General features: G+C 38.4%; 1 protein-coding gene across 1 annotated transcript in view; it reads right to left on the bottom strand.

Moving 5' to 3' along the window:
• MYO3A (myosin IIIA) overlaps window positions 1-21,760 on the bottom strand; it is a 154,572-nt gene that overhangs the window by 67,161 nt on the left and 65,651 nt on the right. The window contains exons 9-15 of the mRNA XM_040248540.1: window positions 21,095-21,194; window positions 18,745-18,861; window positions 15,300-15,404; window positions 15,109-15,192; window positions 10,535-10,737; window positions 4,808-4,906; window positions 4,596-4,710 (exon numbers count right to left, since the gene is read on the bottom strand). Of these exons, the coding sequence (XP_040104474.1) occupies window positions 4,596-4,710; window positions 4,808-4,906; window positions 10,535-10,737; window positions 15,109-15,192; window positions 15,300-15,404; window positions 18,745-18,861; window positions 21,095-21,194 (823 nt within the window). The remainder of the gene's footprint in view (window positions 1-4,595; window positions 4,711-4,807; window positions 4,907-10,534; window positions 10,738-15,108; window positions 15,193-15,299; window positions 15,405-18,744; window positions 18,862-21,094; window positions 21,195-21,760) is intronic.

The following is a 21,760-nucleotide window of genomic DNA, read 5'->3' on the forward strand; positions in this document are numbered from 1 at the left end:
GTGGACACTGCTGTTTTTCTTTATTCACTGCATCCTCTTCTGTTTTAAGAGCCAGGATACCACCTAGTGCTTAAATTGATTCGTCTCCATACTTACAAGCTGTGGGTGATGGCACAGTTCTGGGGAGGTTAGGGAGAGGGAAGGGGCATCCCAGGTGGAGCTAGTGGTAAAGAACCTGACTGCCAATTCAGGAAACACAAGAGATGCAGGTTTGATCCCTGAGTGAGGAATCAGATCTCTTGGGGGAAGAAATGGCAACCCACTTCAGTATTCTTGCCTGAAGAATCCCATGGATAGAGGAGCCTGGCAGGCTGCAGTCCACGGGGTCACAAAGAACTGGACTAAGCCTGGAACAGGGTGGGCATGTGGAGTCACCTGGAATGTCTCTCAGGGCTTGTCTGAAATCTCTGGGTGGCAGCCATATATCACTAGGAAAATGGCTGAAACTCATGCCTTCCCAGTCAGGGACTTTCTCTCCCAGACCTGAACTACCTATAAACACACTAGTTTCACTAGTAATAAAAATGTCTATTTTATTAGGAAATGTGTTTATCAGGATCATCTCTAACTCCAAATGTTCAGGTCAGATTAGTATTGTTCCCAAAAGGTAGTCAGGTAAGGCTGGCAGCACAGTTTTTAGTGTTACATGATGTCCACGACCCAGACCTCACGGCTACAAAAGGGCACAAACCACACCATGCTTCACATGAGATATCCACAGTGAGTTCTATCATCTCAGTACTCTCTCAATGGTTCAACTCCATTCTGTCCTCCTCATTTTTGTCCCAAATCTCCAGCAAAGGCTGTAATCGATCCAGCAAACTGTCCTGTCCTTATATATCAATCTAATCACTATGTTAACCTTGGCTGCTCCTTCTGCTTATTCTCCTCCTCCACCTTCCTCCTTCTTTTACTTTCTTTTGTAAGGGTACAGTAGAAGAATGAGATTTATGCACTGGTCCTTTAAGAACCATGCATCTGTTGCACCCGTAGAAAGTTATTCATTTTAACACATTACAGCTAAGAGCAAAGTCAGCAAGCTTCCCTAAAAACCCTCAGAAACCTTAAAAATGAATTCTTTTTTCCATTTCATAGCCTAAAAGCTATTGAATGCATCAACAGAAAGTCTCCAATCATCTCCTTTCTGCCTATAGACCACAGAACCACTGTTTCCTGATTTGTGCTGCAGTTTATAGAGTGGACAGTCAAAGTTCCAGGCAAAGTCCATGAATCTTTGGAAAGAATGAATTATCCAAAATAAATATGGCTGAGCTGGAGCCTCTACTTCCAAACCAAAAAGTTATCAACTTCAGCCCAAGGTTTCCTGTAAGTAAAGTATTTACCTAAGGATGCATTCAACTCTAGCTTCTCAATGAGTCTACAGTATGTTTTCCTCTTGTCCATTTAGCTCTTAATCTTCTGGCAAAAACTGAAAACTCTTTGGGAAAGTCATGGTAATGATTCTTCTCTGATCCCCAGAGGAGCCATTTCTCCTTGGTTGATCCTGAAAACAGCCTTCCAGGTCCCCTATGCCTCCTACAGCTCTCACCCACTCCTTCCCACAGCAGGCTCATTCACCTAGAGACATAGAAGCAAAGTATTTCAGAACTCAAGGGTACTCTAAATTCTGCGGCTGTAAAAGCAGCCTGGCAGGGAGTCCTCCCCACCCCCCACATCACATCTGAATTCCTCTTGGTTATGGAGAAAGGCCACACCAGAAAAATTAACTCTAAAAGTTGAAACATTTCCTGATGGAGAAGGATTATCTTGGTTTACCTAAACCTCTTCTGAAGAGAAGGCCCTAATTTCAAATTAGGAAAAGAAAAGCCATTCATGTGTCCTTCTCCAACCTCACCAAGTTGGCAGAGAGCACACTCTATTCCCTAAGGTCAAGGTTCTTAAAAATACTTCTCCTCAGGCCTACAGCTAGGATACCCAAGGTGGAGTCAAAGACTTTCCAAAAGAAGTCAAGACTGGGGAACTATCCGTCATCAGAGCTGCCAACAGGAGAGGCTCTGCATTTGAAAAAACACATTTAGCAGCAAACTTTGCCCTATGCAAAGAACAGGTACAGCAGGGTTTTTTTCATTTGTTTGTTTAGATTTTTTTGATGTGGGCCATTTTAAAAATCTTTATTTAATTTGTTACAATATTGTTTCTGTTTTATCTTTTGGTTTTTTGGCCTCAAGGCATGTAAGAGCTCCGATTCCCAATGAGGGATGGAACCCACACCCTTTGCATTGGAAGGTGAGGTCTTAACTACTGGGTGGCCAGGGAAGTCCCCAGGTACAGCTCTGAAATAATTATTTGGGGGTGAGCAAATGTATCAAATGGATGAAAGGCTACTGTTGACAGCCTTCTATTTTAGAAGGGAGTCAGCAGTTCTTGACAAACATGCTACAAAATTAGATTCAATAATATCACTGCACATAATTTGAATGATTCTCATCACGTTTCACTTCCATCAGCATCTCTACATTTTATATCCTGCTGATAAAACTTTCCAAATTTTTGGAAAAGAATTAGGTATTATTTTTAGCTCAGGCTCTTAGTAGAGATTTGATAACCCAAGAAATTTCAGTAAACTTCCTAAGCAGATACATGAACAGTTTCAAGTTGTAGGAGTGTCATTTATGAAAATGAAATTAAAATCCAACAAACTGCACACTACTTTCTTGTAAGAGTTCATCTAAAAGCCTGATTCGCATTCATAGTGAAGTATTCTTATCACAGAACTGAATCAACACAGCAAACAGTAAGCTGCTAAGAGAAGAGTCTGAAAGCTACTCTAAAAGCCTTCAGGGAGTCCTTATTAAATAAGATACTTTGTTATAAAAATTTTAAAAATACAACCTAGGCCACAGTAAGAAATCTTTATTACTCAAGGATAAATTCATAGCCTTAAATTCTTTCATTATTAAATAAGGAACGTGAATAGAGAAACTAAGCATTCTCGTTAAAAAAAGAAAACAAGAAACCAAATTCATACATTAATAAAAAACATTTTAAAATAAAATCAATAATACAAATAATGTGCTTCAAAAGGTGCCATCAAGAAAATAAAAGACAACAAAAGAGAAAATTTTTGCAAATCATGTAAGACACTTGTAACTACAATATAAATAATTCTTACAACTCTATGATAAAAAGAACTTAATTAAAAAATCAGCAAAGAATGTGAACAGATGCCTCTTTAAAAAGATATATAAATGACAAATGACCAACAAGTGCATGAAATAGAACCTCAGCATCATAAGCCTTTAAGGAAATGTAAATCAAGCCCACAATGGCATACCATATCACACCCACGAGAGTGGCTAGGACCAGATAATAGTAAGTGCTGGGGAAGATGGAGAAAAGTCCAAATCTACGTACTGAACTGAAAAATAGCACAGCTGCTTACATTCTGGTAAGTTCCTCAAAAGGTTAAAAATAGTGTTGCTCTGTAACCCGGCTCTTCCATTCCTTGGTATACACCAAAGAGAAGCAAAAGTTCACGTCACATAAAAACTTGGACATGGATGATCACAGCAGCATGATTCATCATAGCCGAAAAATGGCACTGACCCAAATGCCCATCACGTCACGAATGGATAAATAACAAGAGGCGTATAATCACAATGCAACAGCACACCTCAGTGAAAGGCAGTGAGATACTGACACACGCTACAACATGGATGGGCCTTGCGGACATCACGTCAACGACAGAAACTGATCACAAAGGGTGACATAACGCATCATTCGAGTCGTGTGAAATGTGCAGAATAAGCAGATCGAGGGCGACAGAGGCAGAGGTGGGGTGGGAACAAGGAGGAACTGCCAGTCACGAGCAGGTTTCCTTGCGGGTAAAAATTTAGAACATGAAAATATTCTCAAAGTGATTATGGAGAAGGATGCACACCTCTGTGGCTGTATTGAGTCATTAAAATGTACAGTTTTAAATGGCTGACTTGTAAGGCATGTGAATAACATCTTTGTAAAGCTGTAAGACGGAGAAGGCAATGGCAACCCACTCCAGTACTCTTGCCTGGAAAATCCCATGGACGAAGGAGCCTGGTAGGCTGCAGTCCATGGGGTCGCTTAGAGTCGAGCATGACTGAGCGACTTTACTTTCACTTTTCACTTTCATGCATTGGAGAAGGAAATGGCAACCCACTCCAGTGTTCTTGCCTGGAGAATCCCAGGGACGGGAGAGCCTGGTGGGCTGCTGCCTATGGGGTCGCACAGAGTCGGACACAACTGAAGTGACTTAGCAGCAAAGCTGTAAGAAGAAAACACTGCACTAAAAATAGTGTGATATGATCACATTTATGTATTTACATAAAATTTTATATATATGTGGGAGAGGTAAATGTATATAAAATAAAAGATTAAGAACAAAACTAAGTTCAATTATATCTCAAGGCCACAGTTTCCTCAAGTATGAGATAAAAATGATAATCGTTATTTCATAAGGTCATTTCAGGAATTTAAAAAATTATCCATATAACGCACTGAGCACAATGTCTGGCATGTGGACCACTCTATAAATGCTAACTCTTATCATGAATGATGACAAAAAGACGCTTAAAGGTTTAAATGTCTTCCATACTCACCTCCATTGTAAAACCGATGACTTTGAAACACTGCTCAATTAATTCATATTGGGATTTATAGAAACTATTATTCATCATGTCTTGTATTGTTCTGATGTGGTCATTCTGCAGGTATCTGGGGGTGGGGGGCAGAATCCCAAAGGATAGGTGAGAATCTAAAATTTAGTGAAAGGTAGAAGTATTATTTATAAAAGTTCAAGCTGCTGGGTTACCTGGGAGGCTTGTCTTCTGGCAATTTATAATGGGCTAATTTCTTCTTTTCAGCTAAACCAGTATAGATGTAATAAAAAATATGGAAGTTTTTTTCTCCACTGAAAAGATAAGACATTTTCAGGATGGTGGTTCGTAAGAACACTTATTAATTGCTAAAGTTCTTGGTGATATAATTATCAGAACAACTGTGAGTGCCACGGAGGGTTTCCTGGAATACTGGATTTTGGCTTTCTGTGGTTGTGACTGTCTTCAGTATTTTCAACTACAACTGTCATTGAATTACAGACTCTGCTAAGCGCTTTGTATGAATCATTCAGTACATATTTGTGGGCCCACCAGGCATTTTCTAGGCATTGGGGATACAGCAGAAGCAAACAGTCAAAATGCCCTGACTTCTTAAAGTTTACATGCCAGTGGGAACAAAGCGGTGGTGAGTGCTACATGATCTTAGTCACCTGCCTTAACCCCCTCATTTCACATACAAAGAAACTGATGCTTAGAGGGGACACTAACCTCCCCTCAGGTCACAGAGTGGATGGCCAAACTGGATTTCACCAGGGCTGTTTGATTCCAAAGCCCATGTCACTAACCACCTCTCTACCCTGTCTTTCTGGGGCTCAGTTTTCTCTCTTGCAAGAGAAATCTGTTCCTTATGAATCTCAATTTCCTCAACTCGGCGGTTCTCTCTATAATCAGCATTTCCAAGGCTTTATAATAGCACAATTAAGAAATGTTACAATGAGGTATTGAAGACCTACTGCTCAGAAAAAAAAATTTCTTCCAAACTATGAGAGTTCATGGACAAGGCACCTGGTCACCCAAAAGCTCTGATGAAGATGTACAATGAGATTAATGGTGTTTTCGTATCTGCTAACACAGCATCCACTCTGCAGCCCATGGATCAAGAAGGAATGTTGACTTTCAAGTCTTATTATTTAAGAAATATATCTTGTAAGGCTATGCCTGCCATAGATAGTGATTCCTTTGATGGATCTGGGTAAAGTCAATTGAAAACCTTCTGGAAAAAACTCACCATTCTAGATTTCATTAGGAACATTCATGACTCATGGGAAGAAGCCAAATATAAAAATTAACAGGAATTTGGAAGAAGTTGATTCTGACCCTCATGGATGATTGAGGGGTTCCAGACTTCAGTGGAGGAAGTAACTGCAGATGTGGTGGAAATAGCAAGAGAACGAGAATGAGAAGTGGAGCCTGGAGATGTGATGGAATTGTTACAGTCTCATGATAAAACTGGAATGGCTAGAGAGTTGCTTCTTATGGATGAGCAAATAAAGTGGTTTCTTAAGATGGAATCTACTGGTGAAGATGTTGTGAAAACTGTTGAAATGACAACAAAAGATTTAGAATATGACATAAAGGGAGTTGATAAAGCAGCAACAGGGTTGAGAGGACTGACTCCAGTGTTGAAAGAAATTCCACTGTGGGCAAAATGCTATCAAATGGCATCGCAGGCCACAGAGGAATCGTTCATGAAAGGAATAGTCAATCAAAGAGGCAAACCTCATTGGTAATAAGCTGCCACAGATACCTCGATCTTCAGCAGCCACCAACTTGATCCATCAGCAGCTATCAATATGGAGGCAAGATCCTCCACCTGACAAAAAATTGGAAATCAGCCCTGAATATTCACTGGAAGGACTGATGCTGAAGCTCCAATACTTTGGCCAGCTGATGTGAAGAACTGATTCACTGGAAAGCAACCAACAAATGTCGAGAAAGATTGAAGGCAGGGGGAGAAGGGTCAACAGAGGATGAGATGATTGGATGGCATCACCGACTCAATGGACATGAGTTTGAGCAAGCTTCAGGAGTTGGTGATGAACAGGGAAGTCTGGCATGCCGCAGTCCATGGGGGTGGCAAAGAATCAGATAGGACTGAATGACTGAACTGAAGGTTCAGGTGATGGCTAGCATGTTTTGGCAATAAAACATTTTAAATTAAGATATGTGTATTTTTTAGACATAATGCTACTGCACACATAATAAACTACAGCATATTGGAAACATAACTTTCGTATGCGCCAAGAGGCTGAAAAAGTCATGTGACTTGCTTTTCTGTGATATTCACCTTATTGCAGTGGGCTGGAACCAAAGCCACAAATATGTCCAAAGTATGCCTGTATTCAGTTGAATTTGAGATGAAAGCAGGTTGTTGGAAATGAAAAATATGAACTTGGGACACGGCAAGACACACATCTTCTGCTGTCAATCACATAGAGCTATCTGTTGAGGCCATGATGTCAGAAGAAATTGCTAAGCCTGAGAATATTCAGAGGAAAAAAACACTCCAAGAACAAACTTTTGATAGGTACACAGTTTGGGAATGGATGGATGAATCTAAGTCAGAGAGGAAAAACTCAGAGATGAGTTCAGTCATGAAAGCAAAGGCAGGTGAGCATTTCAAGAAAAGGGGCGTCCACAGGCTCAGATGCTGACATGAGGGTGGCCGGACCCTTTAGAGCTGACTGTGTTCATACCTTCTACGCCTCCAGCCATCATTTGTGGCAGTCACCAGTAACGCTTTGATGAGCCAGAGTGTTGTACACGAGCAAGCTTGGAACAAAACTGAAAGCTCACTTCTGGTCTCTTCTTACCACAAAATAACAAAACTCCTCTAGGACAGGCACAGCATATAATTCAGTTTGCTTTGTTCTAATGAAATCACATTGATTGCTCTATGTGTCATACCTTTAACACTCAAATGATGTGGTGCACAATTAGCAGAGTGACTCATAAGTGTAGACACACACAATTGGTAGTGTTCTTGTTAATTATCAGTTTACATTTACTGAGGACTGTAATTTGATAAGACCTGGAGATGATATAGGAAATATACTGACCTTCAGTAGATAAACCATTAGAGAATTAAAGGAACAGGAAAAAAAGATTACCCATCTCATGGGTATCTCCAAAGATTACCCAATCTCATGTCCTGCCTTAACTACATCAAGAAGGGAGAGCTCATATGATTAGTGATACCCAGGTCAGAACGGCCTGGGGGCAAACCTCAGGCTCAGCAAATCACCAGATAAGGCAGTTTGAACAATGGAGGTTTGAATTTTGTGGGTCCATTTACATGGATTATATGAATTATGGAAATTATATGCAAATTTTTCCAATATAAAAAAAATGTGTGTAGATCATCTTGTGCGAGATGAAGTGGAGAACTTCTCTTTTACCCAGGCGTACAGGGGGTGGTGACAGTTAACATAAAACTAACCCTGTGTTACTTTTCTTACTATTTTATCACTCTGCTCTCACAGAATTACATGACCATGCAGCACGCCTCTCTCTCATAATTGGAGAAACTGCATATCAGCCTATTGTCACCAAGTGGTGTTTGTTTTTTTTTTAATGTACCAATGTTTCCAATACTGTATGACGAATATGACTGTAATACTATCTGCCCTAATATTTATAAGATTCTTAAAAAGAATAAGATTCATTCATTAATATATCAGCTAGGCTACTGTGAAGCAATTAGTAAATATGAATTTATTTTTCACATTATCTTTTCCTTTTTGATGTCCAGTGTTAGGCTAACATTGAAAGTATCATCTAAGACAATACTGACATAGGTATTGAGAGATGATTCATCTTGTAAAGAGACAACATGAACTTCACGGCATCAGTAGATACAGTACAGTACTTTCAATATATTTTCTCTTCCTTCTAGTTTTCTTAATAACATTTTCTTTCCTCTAGCTTACCTTATTGTAAGACTCAGTACATATAGTTAGACCCTTAGAACTGGTTCTTTCCTTTCAGTTCCTGAATGACAGGGTGTATCATCTCTTAAAGGACTTACTAAGAATTCTTCTATTACATCTCTGATACTTTCACTTTTAAACATCATAAAAAAGCTTCTCTAGTATTTAAAAATGAAATTCAAATTAAGTAAAAGAAAAAAATAGATGTAAAAAACCTGGAAAGTGGAAAAATTATAAGGCAAATGTTCTTGAATTATAACTGAGAGGTATTTCGACCTGGAATACTTTTCCCAATAAACAATGTAAAACTAAAGTCATTTAGGCCGGCTGAAAATAAGCTTACTTTCTTCATAGTATGTCTAAAATATGATCCTAATTGTGCTGTTTTCTAGACTATATGGTGCCATAGTCCAATAAACATGAATGACATTATTTTTATGAGAGCAAATTTGAAAGTTTTTATATTAAATACTTATATTGTGTGCTGCTTAGTCACTCAGTCATGTCAGACTTTCTGCGACCCCATGGACTGTAGCCCTCCAGGTTCCTCTGTTCACGGGATTCTCCAGGCAAGAATACTGGAGTAGGTTGCCATTCCCTTCTCCAGACCCAGGAATCTACCTGCGTCTCCTGTTTTGCAGGTAGATTCTTTATTGTCTGAGCCACCAGGGAAGCCCAAATACTTATATTAAAGGCATTTATATTACATTCCATTGTACCTAAATTTCTGGGAATTTAACATACAAAACATAACTACAACACTGTAGATAATTCAGTATAGAACCAACAGGCACTACCATGTGTAATATAAATAGCTAGTGGGAAGCTGCTATATAGCACAGGGAGCTGAGTTCAGTGCTCTCTGATGACCTAGACGGGTGGGATGGGGGGTGGAAAGGAGACTCAGGACGGAGGGGATATATGTATACATAAAGCTGATTCACTTCATTGTGAATCAGAACCAGTTTCTGTTGTATTACCAGAAACTAATACAATGTCGTAAAGGACTTATATTCCAATTAAAAATAAATTAATTTAAAAAGTAAAAGCAGATAAAATCCATGAGATCTTATCAAAAAAAGAAAAGAAAAATAGAAGACTCTAAATTGCCACAACTTTTTAAAAATACCAGGGTACAAATTCAAAGCTGTTATTATAGTTTTTTCATTAGAATAACAAACAAAGATGGTTTGGGATCATGAAGACAGAAGAGAAATTTTGTCATTCAGCTACAAACTGCCTAAAGGAACTTGCTCAACCTGAACATACCAGAACATCATGTTGGTGGCTTAATCAGAAGACAAGAAAAGAACACAACAATAAAACCCCTTCCTGAATCCCTTTTTTCTGCCGGGGGAGAGGTCCCTTGTGTATAAACACTGGGGAGAATATAATCAATACAAAGATCTATTTATATATACCAGCATTTAAAACAAAAAAAAAAGTTATTTCTAATTAAATTTCACATTTGTTTTGTGTAGAGGAGTATATTCTCTTCTACTTAAGAAATCACTCTAATTTATCCTGTTAGTACTTCTATCATGAGCTTAGGCTTTCTCTCTGTTTTAATAAATTTAGGTTATTTACTAACTCTTTTAGAGCTTCTCTGGTGGCTCAGTGGTAAAGAATCTGCCTTCCAATGCAAGAGATGTGGGTTTGATCCCCAGATTGGAAGATCCCCTGGGAAAGGAAATGGAAATCCACTCCAGTATTCTTGCCTGGAATGCCATGGACAGAGGAACCTGGAGGGCTACCACCCATGGGGTCACAAAGAGTCAGAAACAATTTAATGACTAAAACAACAACTAACTCCTCTACTGGATATAACCTATAAGAGAGTAAGAGTGCTGAGGGATCTCTGTTTCCAATAGTAAATGATGAACAAACTTTTGTTGAACTTTTGTTGCATGAGGAAGACACTTTATTATTAAAACAAAAGCTCATCTTGGCTTATGTTTCCCAGATAATAGGAAATAGGTGACGTGTACTTACCTAGCTTGATGGATAACTCGGGATTTCTCCAGCAGGTATTCAGAGATCTGTGCTCCCACGACAGCTCCAGAAGGGGTAAATTTCATTTCTAAGTATTTTCCAAATCGGCTGGAATTGTCATTTATAATAGTGCAGGCATTGCCAAATGCTTCCACCAAATTGTTCACTTGTAAAATCTTCTCTTGCAGGGTTTTGTTATCAGCCTACAGAAAATGTCAAGACGTAAAAAAAAGGAAAATTTTATTTTTGTATGAAATGAAAAGTCTCTTTGGTAAGCAGTTTATGTAGATGTAAACATACAAGAACATATTCTTGGTTTGTTGCCAGATGTTACAACGCCATTTTAAAAATTTAAGGTAAAATTACATACAGTGAGATTCACCCTTTATAGAGTATAGTTCTGAAAGTTTCTACAGACATATGCAATCATATGAATCCCACTACGATTCACATACAGAACAATCCAATAACCTCCAAACTTGTCTCATTACTCTGCAGTCAATCCTTCGCTCCACCCTCAACCCTCAACAATCACTGACATGTTTCTGTGCCTACAGTTTTAAATTTGCAAGAATGACACAGAAAGTGAACCATATAGTATGTAATGTTCTTAATCTGGTTTCTCTGACTTAGCCTAGGGAATTTGAGATTTATCCAAACCTCACCCAGTGAGCTTTATTGCTTTGTATCAGGGTTCATTCCTTTTTGTTGCTTAGTAATATTCCACTGAATGGATATATACCATTGTTTCTTTATTCATTTCCTAGTTCCCTTGTTTCCTCTTCTTGGAGATTAATAAAGCTGCCATAAATTATCTATAGTTTTTGGTATGAACATGGGTTTTTATTTCACTAGGATAAATACCTAGCAGTAGAATTGTTGAGTTGTACAACGAGTATGGTTAGACTTTCTAAGAAGCTTCTGTGCTGTTTTCTGAAGTGGCTGTACCATTTTGCATTCTCATCAGCAATGTAAGAGACTTTCATTCAGTTCCTCTACATCCTTATCAGCACTTAGCATCCTTATCAGACTTTAAAAAAATATTTTAGCCATTTTGATGGAATTTCATGGTGGTTTTAATTTGCATTTCCCTAATGACTACTAAAGTAATGCTCAAAATTCTCCAAGCCAGGCTTCAGCGATATGTGAACCGTGAACTTCCAGATGTTCAAGCTGGTTTTAGAAAAGGCAAAGGAACCAGAGATCAAATTGCCAACATCTGCTGGATCATGGAAAAAGCAAGAGAGTTCCAGAAAAACATCTATTTCTGCTTTCTTGACTATGCCAAAGCCTTTGACTGTGTGGATCACAATAAACTGTAGAAAATTCTGAAAGAGATGGGAATGCCAGACCACCTAACCTGCCTCTTGAGAAACCTGTATGCAGGTCAGGAAGCAACAGTTAGAACTAGACATGGAACAACAGACTGGTTCCAAATAGGAAAAGGAGTACATCAAGGCTGTATATTGTCACCCTGCTTATTTAACTTCTCTGCAGAGTACATCATGAGAAACGCTGGGATGGAAGAAGCACAAGCTGGAATCAATATTGCCAGGAGAAATATCAATAACCTCAGATATGCAGATGACACCACCCTTATGGCAGAAAGTGATGAGATGGCTGGATGGCATCACCGACTCGATGGACATAAGTTTGTGTGAACTCCGCGAGTTGGTGATGGACAGGGAGGCCTGACGTGCTGCGATTCATGGGGTTGCAAAGAGTCTGACATGACTGAGTGACTGAACTAAGCTGAACTGAATGACTACTGGGTTGAACATCCTATTTTCATTTGCTTTTGGCTATTTACATATATCTTTGGTAAAATGGCTAGTCATTTTTTTGTTCCTTTTTTGTTATTTGATCTCTTACTTTGGAATTTCTATTTTTTTATTATTTTTTAAAATATAAATTTATTTATTTTAATTGGAGGCTAATTACTTTACAATATTGTATTGGTTTTGCCATACATCAACATCAATCTGCCACAGGTATACACGTGTTCCCCATCCTAAACCCCCTCCCTCCTCCCTCCCCATACCATCCCTCTGGGTCGTCTCAGTGCACCAGCCCTAAGCATCCCATATCATGCATCGAACCTGGACTGGCAATTCGTTTCATGTATGATATTATACATGTTTCAATGCCATTCTCCCAAATCATCCCACCCTCTCCCTCTCCCACAGAGTCCAAAAGACTGTTCTATACATCTGTGTTTCTTTTGCTGTCTCGCATACAGGGTTATCATTACCATCTTTCTAAATTCCATATATATGCGTTAGTATACTGTATTGGTGTTTTTCTTTCTGGCTTACTTCACTCTGTATAACAGGCTCCAGTTTCATCCACCTCATTATAACTGATTTAAATGTATTCTTTTTGATGGCTGAGTAATACTCCATTGTGTATATGTACCACAGCTTTCTTATCCATTCATCTGCTGATGGACATCTAGGTTGCTTCCATGTCCTGGCTATTATAAACAGTGCTGCGATGAACACTGGGGTACATGTGTCTCTTTCAATTCTGGTTTCCTCAGTGTGTATGCCCAGTAGTGGGATTGCTGGGTCATAAGGCAGTTCTATTTCCAGTTTTTTTAAGGAATCTCCACACTGTTCTCCATAGTGGCTGTACTAGTTTGCATTCCCACCAACAGTGTAAGAGGTTTCCCTTTTCTCCACACCCTCTCCAGCATTTATTGCTTGTAGACTTTTGGACAGCAGCCATTCTGACTGGCGTGAAATGGTACCTCATTGTGGTTTTGATATGCATTTCTCTGATAATGAGTGATGTTGAGCATCTTTTCGTGTGTTTGTTAGCCATCTGTATGTCTTCTTTGGAGAAATGTCTATTTAGTTCTTTGGCTCATTTTTTGATTGGGTCATTCATTTTTCTGGAATTGAGCTGCAGGCGTTGCTTGTCTATTTTTGAGATTAGTTGTTTGTCAGTTGCTTCATTTGCTATTATTTTCTCCCATTCTGAAGGCTGTCTTTTCACCTTGCTTATAGTGTCCTTTGTTGTGCAGAAGCTTTTAAGTTTAATTAGGTCCCATTTGTTCATTTTTGCTTTTATTTCCAATATTCTGGGAGGTGGGTCATAGAGGATCCTGCTGTGATGTATGTCGGAGAGTGTTTTGCCTATGTTCTCCTCTAGGAGTTTTATAGTTTCTGGTCTTACATTTAGATCTTTATATATTCTGAATACAAGTCTTTTATTAGATATGTGACTTGCAGATAGTTTCTCTGAGTCTATAGATTATATTTCATTTTCTTAACAATGTCATTCAGAGAACAGGATGTTTCTAATTTTGGTGAAATCAAATTTACCCATTATGGATTAAGTTTTTATTTTGCATCTAACAACTCTTTGCCTGACACCAAAGAACAAAGTTAACTGACAATTTCCTTCTAGAAATTTCAGTTTTTGGTTTAATCTTTTGTCATTAATTGATCTTTGCACTTTTGTTGCAAATCAATAAGCCACACATGCAGATTCAGTTCAGTCACTCAGTTGTGTCCAATTCTTTGCAATTCCATGGACTGCAGCATGCCAGGCTTCCCTGTCGGACACCAACTCCCAGAGTTTGCTCCAACTCATGTCCATTGAGTTGGTGATGCCATCCAACCATCTCATCTTCTGTTGTCCCCTTCTCCTCCTGCCTTCACTCTTTCCCAGCATCAGGGTCTTTTCCAATGAGTCAGTTCTTCACATCAGGTGGCCAAAGTATTGCAGCTTCAGCAATACTTATACAGTACTGTGCAGATTACTTTATTCCTTTGATCTGTATGCCATCTTTTCTTCAATAACACACTGTTCTGACTATTACAGCTTTATAAGGAGTCTTGAAATCAGGTAGTATTTCTTAATCCTCCAACTTTGTTCTTTTTCAAAACGGATTATTACAGTTCCTTTGCCTTTTCCACATAAATGTTTGATTCAACTCCTCAGTTTCTAAAATATAAAATCCTGCTGGGATTTTTACTGTAAATGACAGTGAATCTACAGATCAATTTGTAGAGAACTGATATCTTAATAATATTGAATCTTTTAATCCATGAACATGTCATATCTCTCCTATTATTCAGGTCTTCTTTGATTTCTTTTATCAACTTTTTATATTTTTCAGCATACAAATCTTGCACATGGTTTGTAAGATATAGATTTAAATAGTTCATGCTTTTATGGTGCTAATATAAATTTAAATTTATAACTGATCAGTTTGGGTATGTATAATTAATTTCTGTATATTGACTCCCCTTCAACTTGCTAGTAACAAAAGAAGAGGAAATAAAGTATTCAGTGAATATATTAGGGCCATAAAGAGAGAAAATTACATTTATAAAGCCTTGTCTACTAAGAGTGAGAAAAGTTAGAATTTGCTCAAAACAAAAGCATATGCTTCTTATACTTTTTGTTATATTTTACACTCACAAAGGACAACAAATGTATTATAATTTCTGGGCATTATTAAATGTGGCATTATTAAATTCATGGATATTAACTTCATCAATTAAATTTAATTCTGAAATATAACAGATATCTCTGTTAAGATAGAGAAAGAAAGTAAATTATACCTTTCCAAGCACTGTCAGCTGCTGAACTAAGAGATGAGCACTTTCAGTTTTTCCAGCACCACTTTCTCCAGAAATAACAATGCACTGTGCAGTGAGAAAAGGGACCGGTAAGAACACTTCATCCTCACAATATTCAATGGACACACGAGAAACTAAGAGGAGAATTTCTAAGAATGTGAGCTTCTCCTTACCTGATCTGAACTGTATGTTACCATAGACTGGTATGCTAAGTCAGCCATGGCAAAAATGTGAGGAGGACTGGCAGTTCTCTTTGCTCCAATATACAACTTGGAATGCTAGAAGTTAAAAAGGACATGTGTTGTAGGGCTTTGGTTTCTGTTTAAATCCTATTTATTTACAGATAAAGCACTAATTTTTAAAGCAACAGGTCCATCAAATACCTGCAAAGCATTACTAAACCACCAAAACATTAATACATATTACATATACACATACATGCACAAATCATGCACAATTATGTAAAATAAAAGTTTGATATAAAACAACAGGGAAAAATGACATGATATAATATGACATAATGTGGTCAGTGGTATTTAAATGAAGACTCTTTTGAAAATGAATACCACTTCCAAAGTAGAACTTAAGGTTTCCAAAAGCTATAAGTTATTTTATTTATCTATTTTTAAACTTTTCTTTTGGCCATGGGGCATGTGGTATCTTAGTTACCCTACCAGTGGTCAAATCTTTGCTCCCTGCACTGGAAGTACAGAGTCTCAACCACTATACCACCAAGGAAGTCCCTATTCTTTAAATAAGCAATTTATAAATAAGACAGTTAGGTATCACTCTGTTAAGTATTTCTTAGATATAGTATCTGACATACAACTACTACTTTTTTCCTTTCATATCATTTATTAATAACATACACTTTTTCATTTGATTTGCCCAAGATTCCATAGTTAATTTATAGCAGAATATGCACTCAAGCCCAAATCTTCTAAAACTTCTGCCAATGTTCAATATGCATTATTCTTCTAACTCTTAAAATGGTAGAGACTGAGAGAATTATATATTTTCACACAAAAAAGTATATTAAGCACAGTATAAAAATAATATTCTAGAGTACTACACAAATAACTAGAAGAGTATGGACCCAACTAAAAATACAACACACACACAAAATAAATAATAAAAAGCCTAGCTTAACTCCAGAATATTAATCTATATTTAAACACTAGGGGTTGAATATTAGATAAATATATACTTAAATTCATAAAATATATCACCTGATATTAAAAATCAATCAAAGATTGATGTACCCCATCAATGTACCCCAATGTTCATTGCAGCACTACTTACAATAGCTAGAATATTGAAGCAACCTAGATGTCCACTGGCAGATAAATGGATAAAGAAGCTGTGGTACAAATATACAATGGAATATTACTCAGCCATAAAAAGGAATGCATTTGAATCAGTTCTAATGCGGTAGAAGAACCTAGAGCCTATTATACAGAATGAAGTAAGGCAGAAAGAGAAAGATAAATATCATATCCTAACACAGATATATGGAATCCAGAAAGATGGTACTGATGAATTATCTGCAGGGCAGCAATAGAGAAAGAGACACAGAGAACAGACTTATGGACTTACAGACTTATAAGTCTTAAGGGAGGACTTATCAGACTTATAGGGAGGGGGAAAGGAAGGTGAGATGTATGGAGAGAGTAACATGGAATTACGTTACCATATGTAACACAGACAGCCAATGGGAATTTTCCATATATCTCAAGGAACTCAAATAGGGGCTGTGTAACAGCCTAGGGGGGTGGGATGGTGAGGGAGATGGGAGAGAGGTTCAAGAGGGAGGGGGCATTATGGCTGATTCATGTTGATATTGGGCAGAAAACAAAATTCTGTAAAGCAATTGGCCTTCAATTAAAAAATAAATTAATTTTAAAAAATCAACCCATATGTCAAAAGGAATTTTTAAACTCATAATGCTGAGTTTACAGCCACTAAGCATATAGTACCTATATATACAATGTAATTTTACTTTTGATTCTCTCATACTTTATAGACGTTAAATCTACACATTTTAGGCATCTGTTTATTGATATGATACTTAGTGTGAACCAGTTACCAATTACCAATAACTGGAAAGAAATAACATATCTCACACAAAGACCACAAACTGCATCCAGATATATTTGTCTTCTCTAATTCTATATTTTAAAAATAATTATTTAACTACTGGGCTTCCCAACTGATTTGGCCACTTGATGTGAAGAACTGACTCATTGGAAAAGACCCTGATGCTGGGAAAGATTGAAGGCAGGAGAAGGGGATGACAGAGGATAAGATGGTTGAGTGGCATCACCGACTCAATGGACATGAGTTTGAGCAAGCTCCAGGAGTTGGTGATGGACAGGGAAGCCTGGCGTGCTGAGGTCCATGGAGTCACAAACAGGTGGACATGACTGAGTGACTGAACTGAACTGGGCTTCCCAGGTGGCACTGGTGGTAAAGAACCTGCTTGCCAGTGCAGGAGACTTTAGAGACCTGGGTTTGATCCCTGGATCAGGAAGATTCCCTGGAGTAGGAAACGACAATCCACTCCAGTGTTCCTCCCTAGAGAATCCCATGGACAGAAGAGCCTGGTGAGCTACAGTTCATGGGGTGGCTAAGAGTCAGACAAGACTGAAGCTACTTAGCATAGCACATTTAACTATTATTTATTTATCGGTGCTGCAGGGGCTGCTGAAAGCTATTTTCTGCCCAGAACCATGTGTATGTGGCCACTACTCAAAGGTTCTAAAAAGTTTTTGAAATTTGAACCTGCAGTTATTTTGGTCATTGTTGTGATCAATGATTTCTTTGGCTACCCAGCACAAACATGTGGGATATTAGTTGCCTACTCAGGGACATGTATGGATGTGAGAGTTGGACTGTGAAGAAGGCAGAGCACTGAAGAATTGATGCTTTTAAACTGTGGTGTTGGAGAAGACTCTTGAGAGTCCCTTGGACTGCAAGGAGATCCAACCAATCCATTCTGAAGGAGATCAGCCCTGGGATTCCTTTGGAAGGAATGATGCTAAAGCTGAAACTCCAGTACTTTGGCCACCTCCTGCGAAGAGTTGACTCATTGGAAAAGACTCTGATGCTGGGAGGGATTGGGGGGCAGGAGGAGAAGAAGACGACAGAAGATGAGATGGCTGGATGGCATCACTGACTCGATGGACGTGAGTCTGAGTGAACTCCGGAAGTTGGTGATGGACAGGGAGGCCTGGCGTGCTGTGATTCATGGGGTCGCAAAGAGTTGGACATGACTGAGCGACTGAACTGAACTGAACTGAACTCAGGGATCAAACCCATGCTCCCTGCAGGGGAAATGCAAAGTCTTAACCACTGACCACCAGGGAAATCCCTTAACTGTTTATTCAAAGGACTAGATAAAATTTTATTCAGCATCATTTGGTGATGGTTTAGTCGCTGTCATCTCTGACTCCTGCAACCCCATGGGCTGTAGCCCGTCAGGATCCTCTGTCCATGGGGTTCTCCAGGCAAGAATACTAGAATGGGCTGCCATTTCCTTGTCCGGCATTTAAATTAACTTAAATATCTAAAGAACATAATTTTTGTACAAAGTAAGAAAATACAAGTCACACCACATACCTCTGCCGAATAAATATCCAGACTCTGAAATGGGTTAAGAGCAATGAGTATGTCTCCCACATACATGTAGATCTGATCTCTGGAGTAACACTTCTCAAGTTGCTCTGCGACTGTATTCTATAATGAAATAAAAATAATTTCTTTCTGTTAAAAAATCATTGATGGTCAATGATCATTTCTAAAATAAATGATGACAAATAGATAAAACATCTGGAATCTGGAACAGGATCAGAAAGAAATAGATCTATTGAGAGTAAGAAGTATAACCTCAGGTCATCAACTATCTTATCCTTTGATGGGTATTTTCTTTTCTTTCAAAAGCCATACAGGAATGTCACTGCAACCTATGTTTTCCATAGAACACATTAAGTTACAGGGATTATATATACAGAATGCTTTCAAGGAAATAAGTAAATGCAGTAGATGAAGTAAAGAGAAAGAACACTATAATAGGGAAGGGGAGTACAGTGAATGTGATTTGATTCCAAATCAAGGTTAGTCAAGGGCTCTGCAGAATGTCTTGGTCCTTCACTAAAATATTTGGCTTTGAGACAGAGTAAAAAGTATAGAGAAGTAACTTCCACAGTTGATAAATCATATGAGTATATGGAATCAATTTTAATAGTGCCAGGAATCATCATTTATAGTATATGACACAAAAACGAAAGCTCTTACATACTTCGGTTAAAAAAGAGACACACAAAAAAATGCAGTTAATAGAAACAAACCCAGTGTTCAATATGTAGGTTGGCCATATGATTAGCAAAGTCTTCTTTATAACCCACAAGCCTAGGAATTCACATCACTGGAAAATGTGATACACAAAGATTCATAAAGGTGTTGTCAAATCTCTGACTTGCAAACCCTATTTGATTATGAGATATTTTATGTTCTGAAGAGAGGTTATTCTGATGAAGTACTTGAGTTGTTTATGCAACCGTAAATTTACCAAATGACTATGAATGTGAGAGCTGGACTACAAAGAAAGCTGAGCGCCGAAGAATTGATGCTTTTGAACTGTGGTGTTGGAGAAGACTCTTGAGAGTCCCTTGGACTGCAAGGAGATCCAACCAGTCCATCCTAAAGGAGATCAGTCCTGGGTGTTCATTGGAAGGACTGATGTTGAAGCTGAAACTCCAATACTTTGGCCACCTGATGCGAAGAGCTGACTCACTTGAAAAGACCGTGATGCTGGGAAAGATTGAGGGCAGGAGAAGAAGGGGATGACAGAGGATGAGATGGTTAGATGGCATCATCGACTCGATGGACATGGGTTTGGGTAGACTCCGAGAGTTGGTGATGGACAGGGAGGCCTGGCATGCTGGCGGTTCATGGGGTCTCAAAAAGTTGGACAACACTGAGCAACTGAACTGAACTGAACTTCTGTTCAGAAAATGCCTCCTGATTTCTTGCATTTTTAAGCAAAATGCTCAGGTATGCCTCAAAGTATTAAAAAATAAAAATCTGTGGATCAGGCAGGATAGTGAATCCAACCTTTTACTGAAAAAGAGTCTTTTATTTTTCTAATGATGTGATTACATGAAATGAAAGGAGATGAGGAAAAAGAGGCTGAGACCATAATTTACTGGTTTGGACTTACACCTTCACAAGAGATGTGTGAAACATTTCTGAGGTCATTGGGACAAAGTTTCAAGTAGAATTCATTTCCTAAAAGGTGGACTCTGTGATCCCATGAGGGGTCCACAGACCATGGTAAAGATGGGTTCTTGAGGTATCTAAGAGGCTTTGGGTCCTGCCATTGAGTGTGAAACAGAAGAGAGAAAGGAGAGATTATGCCAGATGGTGGAAAGAAAAAAAAAAGTGAAAGTCACTCAGTTGTGTTCAATTCTATGTGACCTCATGGACTGTAGTCCACTCCTCTGTCCATGGAATTTTCCAGGCGGAATACTGGAGTGGGTAGTCATTCCCTTCAGGGACTGAACTCAGATCTCCTGCGTTGCAGGCGGATTCTTTACCATCTGAGCCATCAGAGAAGTCAGATGGTGGGGTAAAAGGCAAATGGTTTTCTGACTACAGTAAATCATTCTTTTGAGACTCTCAAAGAAACCTCATGGGAAGAACAGGACTGTGATCTAGGCAACTCAAGCTTCTGGGAACTAGCATCTTTGTGATTTGAGTATAAAACACAAGAAAAAGTTGACACCAGGCTGGGGTGATCTGGAAATGTAAGTTATGCACAGAAAAACTGAGGACAGGAGAGATGATCAGGAAACTAAAAGATAAAAAAAAGCATGAAACCTACAGATGCCATTCAAAGAACCTCCTGCTCAAATCACTTCTATAAATTTTTAAAAATAGATAGAAGGCTTAATTAAATTGAGTTTCTTACCTCATCCAGAATTTCCAGGGTTGCTAAATCATCTACATCCTTGAGACTGGAAATTAAAGGTTTGCTGAAGTTACTTTTCTTGGTGTAAAGACGTTCATGTCTGAGGAACAATGAAAAGGAAAGCCTTTCTGATTTGAGAACTTATTACTGATCACACTAAAGTCAAATTTAGATACTACGAGACTGAAAAACCTCTATAAAGCTTATTTACTTAAATTTGACAGTAACAACTTACCAGAAAACTGCCTCATGTATTTTATGTTTTCTCCTCTCCACTGGGAAAATGCAACACGTCAAACTTACTTCATGGATGATCAGAGGAGTTCATTATTTCCATCAAGAGCTATCCTATATATTTGTATTTATTTTATTTATTGGCTGCATTGCACAGCATATGGGATCTTAGTTCCCTGACCAGGGATCAAATCTGCGCCTCCCGCATTGGAAGCATTGTCTTAACTGCTGGACATCTGTCCCTATCCTACATGTAATATTCTTTAACGTTTCCTCTAAATTCCAATGTGTGATTTAATCTGTTACAGAGTGATGAGTTCAGGAGATTTGCATTCATTAGATTTCCAGTTTTGTCTGAGGTAGTGTTAGGTCACTGGTGGTCAAGAAAAGATAATTTGAAAAATTATTGCTCAGCAGAATTTAAGGGAAATG

Source organism: Oryx dammah, unplaced genomic scaffold, assembly GCF_014754425.2.
Source record: "Oryx dammah isolate SB20612 unplaced genomic scaffold, SCBI_Odam_1.1 HiC_scaffold_10, whole genome shotgun sequence".
Taxonomy (NCBI): domain Eukaryota; kingdom Metazoa; phylum Chordata; class Mammalia; order Artiodactyla; family Bovidae; genus Oryx; species Oryx dammah.